Source organism: Equus caballus, chromosome 27 (genome assembly GCF_041296265.1).
Source record: "Equus caballus isolate H_3958 breed thoroughbred chromosome 27, TB-T2T, whole genome shotgun sequence".
NCBI classification, from domain to species: Eukaryota; Metazoa; Chordata; class Mammalia; order Perissodactyla; family Equidae; genus Equus; species Equus caballus.
This window is the reverse complement of record NC_091710.1, coordinates 49,984,626-50,002,450: the sequence shown is the minus strand read 5'-3', so window position 1 is coordinate 50,002,450 and position 17,825 is coordinate 49,984,626. Positions and strand designations below refer to the sequence as shown.

General features: G+C 37.6%; 1 protein-coding gene across 2 annotated transcripts in view; it reads right to left on the bottom strand.

Annotated features, from left to right (window-relative positions):
* Positions 1-17,825, bottom strand: part of ASB5 (ankyrin repeat and SOCS box containing 5) — a 65,133-nt gene that overhangs the window by 35,789 nt on the left and 11,519 nt on the right. For both annotated transcript variants that reach the window (XM_070253112.1, XM_023630549.2), the window contains exon 2: positions 14,781-15,065. In XM_070253112.1, coding sequence (XP_070109213.1) covers positions 14,781-14,976 — 196 coding nt within the window. In that variant the 5' untranslated portion in view covers positions 14,977-15,065. The remainder of the gene's footprint in view (positions 1-14,780; positions 15,066-17,825) is intronic.

Genomic DNA, 17,825 nt, shown 5'->3' with positions numbered 1-17,825 from the left:
CAGCGAATAGAAAACAAGGAAGGCAAAAGCAGATCTAATAACCAAGAGCACCTACATCATAAGGTTTTTGTAAGGATTAAGTGAGTTTATGATTGTAGGTGCTTATAACAGTCACTGGCACGTAACTAAGAACTGGGTTAGTGTTTACCGTTCTCATAAATGACACTTTTCTCCCTTCGTTCTCTTTACACACTTTGTTCACACAAAGTTCTCTACCAACTGCCAGCTTGCAATGTAAACAGGTCCACAAATCCAAGCAGGACTGAAATCAGCAAGCTGTGCTCTCGGGTCTGAGGACAACAGCTGCAGGGAAGAAAATCTGATATGTACCATGGACAAGGACTTAATGGAAGAACAATTTTACACATAATCCTTCTCCTCCCCATAGTTCTAGCCACGGATAGCTTTATTACCATTAACCATGTGCTCATGGAAGGTTTAGGCCTTGGCAGCAGCTAGGGTGTTTTATGCTGATAGTTTTCAAGAAAATTGAAGAGAGAGGTCTGCTGACATCTGTTTCTGCCATGTTGAATACACTTGCAAAAGCAGGTCTTGAAGCAGAAAGCGTAGAACGTCAGGAGACTCAGATGTGGTGGCCTCAACTCCAACTATGCATTCCAAGGCGGCATGGCATACACTGGCAGACCAGCTCCGGTGTCCTGTGGGCAGCCTGTCCTTGTCCCACTGTCTCCAAGCAAGAGGCCTACCCCACAGTGTGGGGGCTGCTGCTCTCTCTTTCTCTTTCGTTTCCTCAGCTATAGAGAAGGGAGTTCCTGACACTGAAACACACCATTCCCCACGTGGTAATCCTCTAGCTGCCTGTGTGTGAAGAAGCCAGTTGCGTGTGTGGGCAGAAGCAAGATTTTTAAAAAATTATTTATTTGGATGATTCCTACCACCTTGCTAACTAAAACAGTTACTAAAGAATTTGGTGCACATGAAGAACATACAGAGTGGCTCGAAGGGTAAAGGACAAATGTCCAGAGGTACTGTTTCCAGCAGGTATTGATTCTCAGTTTTACATCAGCCAAAGCCCTTCTTGCAACACCTTCTAACGCTTGACAATTTTCTGATCTGCTTTGGAGAAGAAAAGAGAGCACCGTTCTGTCAACTACAGTTCTGATATCTGGTGTTTGCAGTGTTTTCTGCTTGCTCTACAACCTTTGAAGCACCATACTGAGACTTTGATTTTAAATGAACAAAGAAAAAACACTGAATAATATTTGAAGATTGGCTCAGAAAGCTTAAAATATCAAGAATAGAAATGCATTTGCTTAAAATGAGAAGTCAAAAGGTAAACAAGGAGCACGCCTCACCAAAAGGCGAGCAATCTGAGTTAATAGGAGATGAAGAAGATGCTTCAATACACTAACAGCCATTAACTGACTCCAGTTAAAAAGAAACATGTAAAGGGTTTGCTTTATTTGGGGAGGAGGGCTAAGGCCAATTCACGAGGTTAAAAGGAATCAGGGAAAAGACACAATAAGTCTGATTAAGAAGGAGGAGGAGAGGAGGGCATCAGTTATAGATTTAATTTCTGGAAAGCATTGGTTTTCCGACTTCATTCTTTCTTTGAGAAATAACTCCCAGCATCTCTCCATTGACATTATCCAGTGTATACGGGGGCCACATCACCGGACGAGGCGTGATTAGAAGAGGCAAATCCCTGTTTTGAAAATGATCGTAAGATCCATGTATGTAAGCTTGAATCCCCTCGCTTTCTCTCTTCCTTTTTTCCTTCTTCCTTTATTCCGTCCTTCCTTGAATATTTATTAAGTACCTGCCATGTGCCAGGCAGTTTTCTAAGCTCTCAGGATGAAATGAGACCCTGTCTTTAGAAGGCTTACAAGCTGACAATGCTCCAACTGGGTGGGATAGTCCATGTTGAATTTGCTTAGGATATCACGTGGATGGGGAGAGCACAGCACAGAAAGGGTAAGGCATTCTGTGTCTGGCTAGGATGGTTACAAAGACCTTGAAAGAAAGACTACAACCCAATACAGAGAGATCTCTGGAAAAAGAACGTTACTTGTTTCATAATATAAATCAAAGAGACAAATCCCGCGAATGGTCAGGATGAGTGATGTCAGAGGCAACATCAGAAAACCAGAGCTCAAGTTCTGACTTTCCTCTCATGCGATCAATCACTTTGAGCAAGTTCCCCTACATTTTTATCCTGTTTCCTTCTCTGTGAAAGAAGCACAATCCCGTCTACTGGGTAGAGGACAATTATGAGGATGAAAAGGGATAGTATGGATGGAAAGACTTTGTGAATGACAATAAAAATATGACATACTATCACTAGAAAGTGTGAGGTAAGTCATGTTGAGTCAAAGCTAGAAATAGAAAATGTCAAAAGAGACTCACTAACCACACACATTGAGTCCAATTACCGGGAATTTGAGAAACAAGGGATGATTCATGTAATGTTGGACAGGATGTTTACTTTTCTTCCATTTCTCATCTTCTCCGCCTTCTACAATATTAACTACATAATATTTACTAGAAAAGCAACACATACATGTACCTCAATTTAAGAAAAGGTAGCATAAGAAAAATTTGCATTTATAAAATGAATAGATTGTTTATTTCCAGAGGGACTCTTTCAAGCAACAAGTTTACGTGGTAAGATAAAAATTCAGTAATTTACTAAAAGCTGTTTTATACACAACTTATAAAGCACAACCGTGCACATATTCCAGTATATATATATATATTTGATCGGTATTTTACAAAATTTTAAACATAGCTTTAAAAGCACCTAGGATTTAGCTATTTTTAAAAATAGCATTTCTGCTAGGATATTACAATTCTGATACTACAACTTGGAACTGGATTTCTATCATCTCATAAAACAAATGGCTAGTGTTGTATCAGCAGCATTATTCCTTCAGAGTCTATTGAAGACTAGGCTAGAATGAGCTACCTTCTGAAAATCTGGGGGGCCATCATGTATTGCGGTTTTACTCAGAAATACTACTCTCTGGTTTATCACCATAAAATTTCCATTTTGAGGAAGTTCTTTGTCCACCATCATATTCCTGCCAAGCTTTCAGTAGTAAAACCTTGTTTCTGACTTGAGGTTGAGCTTCACACTTGTCAGGTAAACTGTAGGGGAGAAGGTGGCCCCTCAGACCTGCAACACAGCCCTAATATTCCTATTGCCTGCATCACTTTGTCTGCCAATTGTAATATATACATATATACGATGGTCTCATACTGAAGAGAGAAGACAAAATCATGATTTGTGATTTATTATTTTTTGAGTGGAGGCTGAGCCACCTTCGGAAAACCCTTGGAGTGGCCTGATAAAGCAGCAAGTGTTCCTGAAACCTCTTGCAGGGATATTTTGCAAACCTGCATGTAGGGCTCCAGGCAATTTAAAATATTGATAGAGTTTGAGGTTATTCAATGATTCTATGAAATAATTCTGCGTCCTTATTTCCAGATATAATCTGTTTATTTTTTAAAAAGGCTTATTTTCTCCTTCCTCATAAGAAAAAAAAGGTTTGGTAAGATATGTCCAGTGAAAAACTCATGTTTTGCTGGCTTCCGGGAGAGACCAGCTGGCAGCAATGAGCAGAGAAAATAAAGGAGAAAAGCCAAATCCGTGAACTAGCTGACTCAGCTCTTCTCTGTTAATGCTGTCATTACTGTTGTTTGCCTTCCTTTTTTAGTTGCCAGAGATTAAGAGAAAAGAAAAGAAAAGGGACAGAAGGATGGTTTGGCAGAGGAAATTAATATCCAGTGCTTTAGTATGTTGGAGGTTAAGCAGCTTCAACTCTTTCTATGGCAACTACTATAAAATAATAACCAGAAATGTGCTGTCACACAGCATTGTCACACGCCATTACACATCTATCATAATGCCCTTCCAGAAAACCCAGGTTTTCCTACGTTATATCCACAACCAGGTCTTCGACCAGGTTTGCCCAGAAAAACAATAAGCCCAAAGATTTTCTGTCAAGAGGAGTTTCTTTGACAAAGATCCTACAAGAAATTTCTGCAAGTAATTTTAGAACTCCCAGCTCTGAAGCAGGCTCTCCACCACAGCATCCCGTCTAGGCCCAGCCACACAAACCGGGCCCTCTGCATTGCTTTGCTCCCATCCTGTGTGATGGCTCAGAATGTCTTGCTTTTTTCCCCATCAGAGAAGCTATCTGAATGACAAGAATATCTTGAGTCTTAAAGACACAAAATGCACTGCTTATTTTTCTTAGAGTTTAGAGAAATTTTGTATTTTACTTTTTAAACAGTTAGAATTCTGTATGGAGGGGCCAGCCCAGTGGCATAGTAGCTAAGTTCATGGGTTCCACTTTGGGGGCCCTGGGGTTCATGGGTTTGGAGCCTGGGTGTGGACCTACAGACTGCTCATCAAGCCATGCTGTGGTGGCATCCCACACACAAAATAGAAGAAGATTGGCACAGTTGTTAGTTCAGTGACAATCTTCCTCAAGGAAAAAAAAAATTCTGTATAGAAAGGGCCAGGAGACAAATTACATGGATGGCACAGAGACCTCATGGGCTGGAGGGTCCATTTTGCCATTGTCCTTTGTTCACATGCTGTGAAAGAGCAGTAGTGGGAGAGGCAACTAATTGAGATGAGAGCTCAGGAGCCTATGGGATCTGGGTTGAAATTCTACTTCTTCCAGTTACTAACTGGAAAGGTTGACAACTTTCTTAACTTTCAGAGCTTCAGTTTGTTATTTTTTAATTAACATATAAATAAAACCAACCACTTAAGTTCTGAAACCATCTACCTAAAGAGCTAACAGGAAGCTGGGGCGGTACACGTGCTGAGCATACATGTCCTAGTATTACCACATGCTTACAGCAACTGTTTGGCAACACAATTTATTATAATTTCACCATCTTTTCTTATTGATGCTTCTCTGTGTTACTAAACTGTGGACGGTTTTGTGCTGTTTTTAAAAATTTTTAAAGTACAATATAAAGAGCCAACATTTATGGAGTCTTAACTATATGCCAGACACTGTGGTAATAAATTATATCTCATAAAAAATTTACAGTAACCCTCTGAAGTCAGAATCATTATCTCCATTTTACTGATGAAGAAACTGAAGGCTACAGAATTTAAACCACTTTCCTATGGTCACACAGCTAGAAACTGCTGGAGCCGTGATAGAACCATTTATGTGTGGCTAAATCACTGTGTTATCTGCAATGTGACTTTAAACTCCATTTCCCTCTAATTGAAGGTCTTTTATTCATTCCACAAATATTTGCTGAGCTTCTTCAATCTCGAAGGCATTGTTTTTCCTATTATACCATTGGCAGTTATTTCAAGGACCAAGTGTCTCTATGCTCAGTAAATTGTAATTTCCTTCTCCAGAATAACAACATTTTTTTTTATTGAGGAAGATTAGCCCTGAGCTAACTACTGCCAGTCCTCCTCTTTTTGCTGAGGAAGACTGGCCCTGAGCTAACATCCATGCCCATCTTCCTCTACTTTATATGTGGGATGCCTACCACAGCATGGTGTGCCAAGCGGTGCCATGTCCGCATCCGGGATCCATACTGGGGCTGCTGAGAAGCGGAATGTGCGAACTTAACCGCTGCGCCACCTGGCCGGCCCGAGAATAACATTTTTTTCCCCACAGTTCTGTTACAATTCAGTATCCAAGTTATTTGGCAAGAATCATGTTCCCCTCATGAACCTTAGGTTAACTACAAACTTCTTTTTTCCTTCTTCTAGCTAAAGTTAAACACTTTTCATAAATTCTTTTTAGAATTAAGCTTTAAATGATTATAAAAATCTCAAATATCAAATCTAATTGTTTCATAAAAGTTTTTGTTCCAAAAATATTATCAATACTTCCAGTGGACCCTAAATCATGAGCTTACTTTAACAGATTCCCCTTTCTTTCACATTCTTGGAAACTCACATATCTAAGCAAAAAGATAAGCAAGCACTGTTTTAGGATTTAAAATTCACTATACAGGAAATAGTCTTTCCAACCCAAACCATTCTGTTTGGTTGATTTCTTTGAATAATGATAAGTAGCCATAAAATTCAGCTCCTATCCTAGATTTTACTAAGTTCATCATAACTACAGGGAGTGGAGAGAGAAAGAGAAATGCTCAAATTTTCATTTAGCTGCTTTTCTTCTGGTTCTTGGAGAGTCCCTGTGAAGGAGTCTTCATTCTTTCCCAGACTCCGTAGATCTGTGATTGTGTCTCTTTGAACTCTAAAGGAATCAGCCCCTTTTCCTTTTCCTAATTCTCCATTCTGGATTGCGACTCAGGAGGGAAATAAGACACAAAGCTTCCAACTTCAGAAATTCCCTTGGTGCATCACTTCATTCTAAAAATTACTTACTACTTTCATTTGATGGATGACGGGAATCCTCATTTCTCTAGTGAATGAGGTAGAGTTTGGAAAACAGAAGTGGCTCATAAATCTCAGTGGCTAATCAAAGATGCGTTTGGTTGTTTCTGAGGAGTTCATCACTCACAGAGTTATTACTCACACGATGCTTATTTAATTGCCATTGTAGTGTGTCGAGACCTCTTTAGAAGAAGAATCGCTCCCTCTAGCACTTTGGCAGCAGCCTACCTGACTCAGTCAACTAACAAGAAACTTCACAGCATTATGATGGCAGACCACAGATTTTCAAGGATGGGCCTTCACGTCAATTGTATCATTGTCAGTTTTCATTTAAATCAAGCTGCACACTTGACGACTGAGAGGAGCCAGTGTTTCTATTTAAGAACGTGAATGGCATTTCGGTATTAAATTTCAGTTTGTTTGTACTCCGCTCATAGTTTAAGACTATAAGCCTTCTGGAAAGAGTGTATGTATTTCTGAATGTTTCTATTTTGCTCAGTAGGTAATGGTGACATGGAAATTTTAGCTGCCCTGATGGGGAGAGGATGCCTTCTCGCCATTGCACAGTTATGCGCATTCCTGACAGGCCCAAAATGTTTATACTGTTGTTCTAATCCCTAGGAAAGAATGTTGAAAGGATATTCAGTATTGACTCATTTTATGCTGTGGTTACGTTCTATCAGCATGCAGGTAACTTACATAATATTTTAAATAAACTAGGGCAGTTTAGTTTTAAACATGATTTTATCTTTTTCTTTAAAGAAAAATTCCTCTTAAAGTCAACTTCCGAAGACTCATGAAAATAGAGCTGTTCTTTTTAGAAAGGGGAAGGAGGCCCACGGAGCCTGTCCCCTCACGCCACCCTCGCCGCTCAGTCCTTGAGGCTCTTCTAGGAAACTCCTACATCTACTTGGAGGACATATTTTTAAAATCCTGTCCCACAGTAACAGATGGAGAATTAGACTGAGAAAGAAGATCATTCTGATATACATTCTCCCTCAACCTAAATTTCACAGAGTGGACTTGTTTAATCACAGGCCTCCGGAAGTGCTAACAATTTAACAATTTATGAGACTCCTTAAGCCTCTCCTTCCCTGACCTGATATTCTTTGGGCATTTCTGGTCTAAAAAGCCAATGGTCTGCTTTGTAGCGTTGCTGAGAGAAGGCTGGAAAGAATGAATGATTTGTTCTTTATGCAGCTGGTAAAGAATAAACGCCAAAAGTTCTATACAGCCCGTAAGCAAACTCTTTCTTTAAAACTGTTTTGGAGGAAAAGGTGTTCCAAATACTCCACCTGCTTTCAATGACATGGCTGTCTGTCACTGCAGTTAAACTTTCCTCTCTCCTCCTCAGGTTAGGAAATGAGCTTAATGAGCTAACATTGTTGAGGAATCCTGGGCCCTGCCTTGGAGCCACTCTGAGGACGTGCATGCTGACGCGATGTTGAGGTGTATTCCATCTTTGCTGAGAGGTAGTTCACGAAATACACATAAAGACATAGTAACTATGACACCCAGGACTTTGTAAAATATGTATTCCCATCACTAGCTAATGACTCTTTTTCGTAGGCTGAATCCAGTAAAGGCACTAGAAGGTGCTTAGTAGAACTTTTTACTTTTGGATGTATAATTTGAGAAGATGTATATTTATTTTTCCCATTGGCACCAACCACTCAGCTATGTATCCTTACCTAATATTTATACTTCAACCTGTGCTCCAGATGAGCCAGGCTTGTTTAGTTTCACATCCTAAACTTTCTCATTTTCTTCATAGTCAGCTTGCTTTCATGTCTACATGGACACAACCAGGTATCGTCTGCCTTTGAAGTTTTACCTTAAATTCCATCTTCTCTAAGAAGTGTCTGATACTCTCAAGAGATTTCCTTAGAGAACGTTCATTGCAGAACATAGCTGTTTTCAATTTAGCACCTTATGAATTTCTACTTGCTTGCTGTTCAATTGTTTTACATGGGCCAGGTTTTACTCCAGACACCCAAGTCTCCTTTCACTCAAAAAGTAAGTCATATACCTTATGTGGTAAATATACAAATATGTATATATATGTCCACCCACATATATATGTGTATAAATGTATTCATCAATGTACATGTAGGACATACTATTGTACCAGAAACTGAGTAGGTATCTAATCATTTGGATTAAATTGAATTGAATTAAATTAAAAACTGTACCTGTTATGTCAATTAATAAGAAAAATAGCTTATTTTAATAATTTACTATCTCCTAAAATATAGTACATTGGAAAGCTCAAGGTCGAGACCTAGTTTTCATACTTTCACTGTTCTTACTATGTAAAATTATAGAGTTGACTATAACAATGTTACCTCACAATATACACAAAATTCATTTTGAAGTTTTTCACCAAAATACCTGCCATTTTTCAAAAAGCTTAGTAAATAAGCAATGAGCATACTTGTTCTTTCCTAAAAATAAATTCTTTTAACAATGAAACTCTGAGTCTTCAGGTAAAGATTTCGGCTGGAGATAGACGAGCTGGAAATAATAGTAATAATAATAATCGGTTGAGAGGTGAAAAAGTGAATAGGGAGTGAAAATGGGGAATTGGGAAGCTCTAGAGCATTAAGAATAAGGATGCGTGCATGATGACGGGAGAGACGATGGATGTTAGTGCAGCTTTTATTTCACTGGCATATCCCAAGCAGAACTGTTCTTCTCTCTAGACCCTCTCCTGTGTGCTCTTCTAGCACCTTCTTTAACCTTGTAAAATAGCACTTACTATGCTTTTAAATTCCTTGGTTACCTGTCTGTCTCTCCCAATAGACCATGCACACCTTTAGGAAAGACACCATGGTTTGTTTGTATGTTTTATCCTTAATGCCACAGTGCCTTTGACATAGAAGATATACAAGTAACCACTATAGTAACAAATTAGCATATAAGTGAAGGACTGAAGAAAGAAGAGAGGAACAAAAAGTTATGAGAAGAATATTCTTGGGAAAACTGATCCCTCCTAAGCTGTTGTCAGCTACACCAAGTTCTTTAATTCCAAAAATTCATGCATTTCTCCAAATATAGAGGAAGCAGAAAGATATTAATATGTTAAAATATAACAAAGTCTTTTGTAAACTTGGAAACTTTGTTCCCAGATTCCATTTCTAATTCACACCATTATAATGGTCTCTTCCAAGAAAGTGCTCTGGCATTTCCAAAAAATAATGAAGCTTGAACAAAATTAAAATCTCAAAAAAATTTTTTGTAACACTATTGATTATAATGTCATGTCTTTTGTCACCGAAGAGGAGTTCTATTGATTCAAGTTATTCTTCTGTAGAGTTCCATCTAAGTATAGAAAATGTGTCCAAAGATTCTCACATCTTCAAGGTATTTTTAGACCTTTCTATAATGAACACCATGAAAGAAGTCATCCTACAGATTTGCCTCTTGAAATTTTTCACTGCTGAGATTCAGAGAAATGTTCCTAACATAACTAACCCTATACACAGTCAGCACAGCAGCACCAAAAATCACATGAAACAAGTTGCTCCTCGGAAATAAGTATAATGAACATTACTGCTGCTGCCATTGCTGGCATCTGCTGTAAAGTTAAATTTCTGAAGTTGTTTTTAAACCTGGGATGGACTTTACTGACAGAGAAAACTCATATTACAAGATATAAAATTCTTCTTTTTTTTTTTGGCTGAGGAAGATTTGCCCTGAGCTAACATCTGTTGCCAATCGTCCTCTTTTTTTGTATGTGAGCTGCTGCCACAGCCTGGTCACTGGTAGACAAGTGGTGTCTGTCCGCGCCCAGGAACCGAACCTGGGCTGCTGAAGCCGAGCGCAGCGAAATTAACCACTAAGCCACCAAGGCTGGCCCGAAAATTCTTATCCTTATAGAAAATTGCTTTTCCTATCCAGGGTTACACTACTCTCCAAAATGACAAGTACTTTTGCCATTTGACTTGGGGTGGCATGTTTACACTGAAGCCTATTTCCGAGTTGTTAACAATAGACTTGTGGGAAAAAAACAAAAAAGCATGCTTAATGGCAACCCTAAAACCAAATCTATGAAATCACAAGCACAAATACTCTAACAGATGATTCTGCATACATTCTACGTTCTCTGTGAAGTTTCAAACATGAAAGGAGTGTCTGAAGAGGTTGAGTATCACAGGATTGTTTTTCAAGCAGCCTCACGGAGAGACATTATCTTGATGAATTTTCCACAGTCTACAATTTAGTCCACGGCCTTGCAGGCGCAGAAACTTGATCTATCAGCAAAGCTGGGGCAAATTCACGTCTCAGAGGTAGACTTACAACTCAAAGACCACAAAACACTAAAGACTGACATCAAGATCAAATATATTAATTTACAACGAGAACCATAAATGTCAGATGGACCAAAACACTCCTGGGGGCAAGCCAGCACATTCTCTTTCTTGGGACAGATCTAGACAGAGAGCCAAATCATGCTCAGGAGGTTACTTGGTGATGAAAAAGTGCAGCAAAGGGAACACATTAAATCACTCAAATGCAAGACTAGACTTCAGATTCTAGTTCAACTGCTTCCTGATTTCCCCTGATATTTCACACTAGAGGGAGGTGGCCCACCAGACTCGCCAACAGCTGTGTCCACATCTCTAGGGTGGCATTGACTGGGAACTGTGGACTCATCTGCGTGGCTAATGCATCCTCTTCCAACATATTTTTCCTTTAGACATGTTAATATCTAGTTCTGGGAGACAATCAGTTACCCTAAGATAACATCACTTCTCTGCCAATGCTATTTAAAGGTATCATCAGATTCACCCTTCTTTTCTTCCTTTTTTTTTCTTTTTTTACGTATTTCTTGTTGTCCTTCTTTCTTTTCAATAGACACCACCACCACCAAACAAGTCTAGGTCCTCATCTCCTATGGCAGGGGCCTAACTCAGCTACCTACTTCAAACTTGTCCCATTGCCCAACTCCAGAGATCACTACTATGTAAATCTGCCTGAAATCAGGGTTTTATACTTTTCCCATTTTCCCACCTTCACTCAAAAACTGTCAGTGACTCCTACTGCCTTCAAAGTTAAGTTCTAATTGCTTAGCCTGCCACTCAAATTCTTTCATATCTGTGCTCAATTTGTTATCATTTTTATACCGTGTGAAACTTCTACTCCAGCTAATCCTACTACCTCTTAATATTCTCTGTGCACCCCTAAATCCATGCCTCTGCTCATTCCTGGGGTCAACTCAAGATCTGCTTCCTCAGTAAAGATATCTCTAAAAGTCCAAATCTGAAATCGACCTTTCCATTCTTTAGACTTATTTGGTATTTAGTATAGCTGGAAAGTAATTATTCTAGGTAGATATACTATCTCCTTAATTAGAATAAACTACTTAGAGGTGTTATATCCTATTTCTTCAGTGCCTTGATAGCAGGTGTATAGAACTGGCCCTGTGCACATGACTAAATGAATGATCTTTCTTCAGAGCCTATGATAGAACTTGAAACGTATTACCCTTCACAGAAGAGAGCTGCTGCCTCTTGAAGCTTGCTTGGATGTTAGTAGTTCATGGCTTTTTCTAGGCCCTTGGAGTGGTTTCATCAAATCAGTGCTCTCCCTTACATCCTCATTTGCTTTCTGCAGTCTTTGATATTACAGCTGAAAACATCTTTCAACTCCTATTAATCTCACTGTTAGTCTCAAAGTATAGTGCTGGCTTAGACTAGACCTCTGATATACAGAGGTTGTAATCAGGACATTTAACAGCAAGAAGGATACGGGAGCTAGTTATATATAAAAGCATAACAAATAAATCCCTTCAATTTGATGGTGGAGTGGATAAAAGTCTTTGGTACAAAAGATGAGAAGGCAAATTTGTAAGGTTTATTGGAATAGCAAAGGGATCAAGAAGGAAATGATCTTGAGTTATTTTAGCTATCATTTAGCTTTCAGCATTCTTGTTGTGGACTAAAACAAGAATGTGGTCTTGTGGTCTCCAGCCTGCCTGGAAAGTGCTTTAAAAAAGACCACCCTCCATTGGTCTCATACAATGAGCTGATTTGCAATGGTATCTAAGAAGACACAGTTTCTTTTATTTCATAACAAAGCACCACCACCCATGGGGAGGACATCCAGGATGTTGTCAACAGGGTCTTCTGTGATTATGAAAGACATGAAAATACACACATCATCTCCTATTTCATAGAATTTGGCAACTCTACATCAGAAATGTTGGGGAACAGTCTGGCTAAGTCTTGAAAGGAGGAATGAGAAACCTAATTCAAAGTGGAATGAAGGTGATAATCTTTCTTAGGAAGGAGGAAATTGCTAGATTAAACAAAGATAATTAAGCCTAAGTTAATTCTAAAAATATAAACAAAATAAAAATAGTTTAATTGTAGTAAATAAAAAAAAAAGCTATATTAAAATGGAGAAAGTAATAATTTCCTCAGTAAGGAAGAATTAATTCTTAGAGATAGGAGATCAAGAAAGAATTTGTAAGGTACCACATTGTCCTCCTAATATTAAAATAAAATTTGAGACTAATTATGCTTACACTGAATAAAACATATATTCTATTGTTTAATATATAGATTAATGTAAGATATTGGAAAGGAGAATTTTGTTAGATTTAACATTAAAAAAAATAAAAAAATTTTTTTTAAACTTTATGTTCCCAGGAAAAGGATTTTCTATTAGTGAGTGTTGATTTCTTTCTTTCTTTGCTGGGATGGAATCCTAGAGTTTTAACTGATCTTAACATAGACTCATAAAAGTGGACGGGAACATGGAAGCCATTTCATACATTCCCGTGACTTCCCAGCATAAGCTCACTGAGATCAGGCTAAAGAGGGACGATGGTTTCTTGTTATCTGTAAATATGTATAAAAAGGAGCTTCCATAGTTTCTTAAAAACCTTGGTCAATCTACAAAAACAATGTGGATTTTTAGCCAATATTTCACATTTTTACCTATGGCAATTCTCATAATACATAGGCAAGATTTGACTCTGAAGTAATGAGCTTATAGGATGCCCATGAGAGCATATTTTACCATCTTATGATCATATAATCTATTTAGTCTTATATCTAGAAATATGGTTTTTGTGTTAAAATCTAGTTTTTATGTTTGTTTGTTTGTTTTTTAACAAAATATTCCATTTACCAACACAGTGTATGCCACATTGAAACAGTACACCTGTTCGGAAGCAGAGCTGGTGGGGGAAGATTTAAGACTGCCCATGTCCTCTAGACTTCATCTGCCTTCTGAGAATCTCATCCTGGCCTTTAGATTTTCCTCACTTTGAACAAGAACATAAATTCCTCACTTTCTGTGAGAACTATCTTCCTGAGGAAAAATGTGCTCATTATCTACCTCACACATCAAAACAGACTTTCTAACCTTCACTCAACTTCCCATGTACCTACAGAGTAACCTAGATTTTAAAATGAATTATTCCACAAATCAAAAAATGTAGGAAAGCAGATTTTAAGAAGGCAAGCTTTCTATTCTAAGGGCTTTTTTTTTTAAATTACATTCTCTAATTATTTGACAGTATATTTTGATTCTGAAAATTTAAGTTACTTTAGAGGTACTTGGGCCTTCAAATGTTCATATTGCCTGCTGATTTTCAAACCAGAAATTAATCAAAAGACAATAAGAAATTAAAATATCACCTTGAAGCTCACTATGAGAATTGTTTCTATTGTACAGAATATCTATCCAATAAAGTGTAAATGGTTTTAAAACCTTTAAAGTCTATGGCTACAATTATCGTTTCTCACTTGGTCTCATACTTTAATTTCTCCTAAGAAACGTGGATGGATGTACCTGGTTGCACACATTTGTTAAATTTGTTAATTCATGTTCCTATCCTCTTATAATCAATTTTTTGCAAATTGAGCAAAGCAACAACAATTTCACCAGGAAAACACATGCCATAAATCTTAATATTTGACACATTGTGTTTTATTTTATAATCAAGTGGTTAATCTTGGTAAAACAAAAGCTGTGAAAAACAAAATTTTCAAATCTTCTCCGCTAACAATTATTTTACATATAACTAAAGATTTGATTTAAAAATCATAAAAATTCAAGTACATGTTAAAGGACAATTGAAGTGTGATCAGTAATTGAAACCTCTAAAACTATGGCTTACAAAATTAAATATTTAAAGTTTTAAATTATTTATTGATAGAAATATATATTTAATAGTAGTTTCCATTAATCTATTTTGCAATGATACCTTGATTTTACTAACCCAGACATTTACACAGCAAACTAATTTTCTTTTTTATGAAGCTACGAAGTGAGTTAACAAATATTTTCCATACAGAGAAGTTTACAAAATAATCACTTTGAAGCAGTCCATAAAGAAAACATGGCATATTTTTTTGGACTGTGGATCAAACGGTAGTTAAACTCAACTGGAAACAAGAGAGCATGACGGTAAACATACCTTGTCCTTGGGTTACTCCATAAAATTCAGCTGCTATCCTGGCCGCTTCCTTGCGGTTGCCTTTCACAATGTAGAAGTGACTAAGGATGGCAAGGCTGATTTTCACAAAAAGCTTAAAACAGAAAAGTGAAAGTATCGTAAAGTAGACATTGGATAACTGTTGAGCAAATGGCCGGCTTTCTTCTAACACCGACATTGCTGCACTACAATCTGCAGCGGCCACTGGTTAGATCCAAGTCTTAAATGTGCCTGGCTCCGGTCCGGGATGCTCCTGAACAGCTGGTCCTGAGGAAAGAAAATATCAGCTGGTAATGATGCCTCCAGCTCAAAATATTTATACTGTCCATAAAAGTTCTTTGCAAACTCCTATTGGTCTGACAATATTCCATGGAAGCAACTGCAACACATGCCCCATTGCAAGACTCCTGACTTTCCATTCTCCGTCTAAAATGACACCCCACCTCTCTGCTCTGAATTTCAAAATCTAGGTATTGAAATTTGTATACCGATTATTTCCTTTTTTAGTATCTAATGATCATAAACACTTTGAGGATTTTGTGTATGGGGTTCCTGTTGTTATTGTAAATGATATTCATAATAGCAAGGTAAAATTAAGTTCATCAATGGAAGCCTTTTAAATGGTCCTAATTGTAGACCATGAACTAACTCATCAAATAGTCCATGGCATGATGATCTTAAGAACTACTCATCAAAGTAGCCAATTCTGTTGCTTTCACTGCTGTCAGAAAAAACTTTTTTTTTATAAGTGGATAGACTGGAAAACCATAGAATAATAACTTTAGACTCTTCATTCATCCAGTGAACACTTTTTAAGCATCTACAATGTGTCACACGTTTTGCTGGATGCTGGGGAGACAAAGAAGAATGTAATGTCTCTGCCATAGGATCTCATAGTCTAGAGGAGGAAACAGACGAGACATCAGATAAATACAAGTGAACACAGAGTATTCTGGGAGCACAAAGAAGGGCCTAATCCTGATAGGGAAGAGTCAGAAAATGTTTTCTGGAGAAGGCGGCATATCCAGAGAATTATCAAGTCAACATAAGTGTTTCATCTAGACCATCCAACACCAAGTGAGACAATATGCTTTTTAGGGCTAGAATCTTTGTTAACCTAAATCTGGTTTAATTTATGAACGAAATGCAACTGTCCATAAGGACATCCTTAGGCAAACTAAATTTTTAAAAGAGAAATAGAATAAATTATTAACAACAGCAATGTAGATGGCAATATTTTGGCACATAAGCCAAAAATAATACGCCAAATGGTAAAGTGACATATTAAACAGGGAGCTTATTTATACACTTATATGAACAGATTTGGGGCCTATTAATTCTTATATTGCTTCCCAATTCTTCTGAGAAGCTCCAAAATAACAAATAACAACAAAGACATAAGAAAATAGAAGTCGCTGTTCTTGGAATAAAAGAGTATATCAACGATTGGTCATATTGGTAAGCGTCGTGTGCTTGTCTGCTTTGCTGTATGCGTTTTACGTTTATCTTTTCTGATTGGACTGATTTGTACGACATAGTTCTAAGACAAAGGAGACAATGCTGTAAAATAAAGTAGGCTTCTTCTTTCTCCAATGACTGAGTGCCTCCCAGAAAAAAAACTAGGTCAATATATTAGAAAGAAAATACTGAGCTCTTTATGAAAATGGCCATTGGTCTGGTCCTCAGAGGCACAGAATACACTGAGTGGCCATGAATTGGACCTAGCATGCCATTTCACATGTGCTTTGGGAATTGATAAAAATGAACTTCAAAGTATTGAAGACACAGTAACTGTATGTTCCTCTCTTTCACTAGTGGTGAGAGTGGGTCAGTTAAGTGATTACATGGTGATCACCCTGCTGTTAGTCTTCCCTCTGGCACGGGGATGCGTGACTACACACTGGAGAAGCATGCCCCGTGGACAGCTGGACCATCACAATGCTCTGAGTCACTGCACTGACTTCCACTTTGGTGCTGTAGAATCAGAAATAAAACCCGCCTAAGTCACATCTAAATGTCTGTCTAAGGTTTCACTCCTTCCTCTTTACCGGTAAATGTTATTATAAATAATCATCTCCACATCAGCTAATCAGGGACCTGGATTCTTCGGGGTTGAGGAAGACTTTTATTTCAATAAGGCTGCTCTAATTGGGGCATTAGGTTTAAATCGCTATAGTTTTACTAGCAGAAAAATACTACTATGCAGTATTTAGGATTTTATGTCAAGATGTCAGGTTTTATTTTAATGAGTTCCTTGATTCCCATCTCTATTTTCTGTGTTGGTGTATACACTCCTTCATCAACTTTTACCACCTCTAATTCTACTAATCACTAAATAAAAATTAAGGCTACATAAAATAACTCACAGTAAGCAAACTCATCATGTATTTTTCACATTACAGACTCTTCCAAATAACACCATGAATCACTTTATTAACATTTAAAAGACAAATGAAAAGTATTCTGCACCTATTTTCCTGGCATTAGCATTTTCTTAAAATAAATAAATAAATAAAAGATTGATTAAGAACTTAAATGATTTATTGGGTAAATATTTTTATAAGTTACCATGTTGACAGGATGTGGTAGAAAGATTTGGTTGATTAGCCAGTATATCCCAACCATCTTAACCTTGTTAGTTTCAGTGAATCAATCCATCTATCCATCCATCCATCAAACCAAAATTGAGCACAACAATTGTGTCATTAGAATGGATGATGTGAGAGAAGTTAAAAACACAAGAAGAAATCATTTACTGAGAGTCCACTATATGCCACATGTCTTAGATATATCTCCTCATTTACTATCTTATTCTATCTTAGAAGGGTGAGTATTATTGTTATTTACATTTTAAAGATGAAGAAAATCAGGTTCAGAGAGCTTTAGTGACGTATAAAAGTTCATTGTGAGCAATAGTTCTGACTCTAAAATAGATGCTCAAGTTACCACTCACATCTTCTATTTTTATGCAGTTACGACCTGAATGAACAAAGACAATTTATGCATCCAGAGATGGAGACAGAGTGA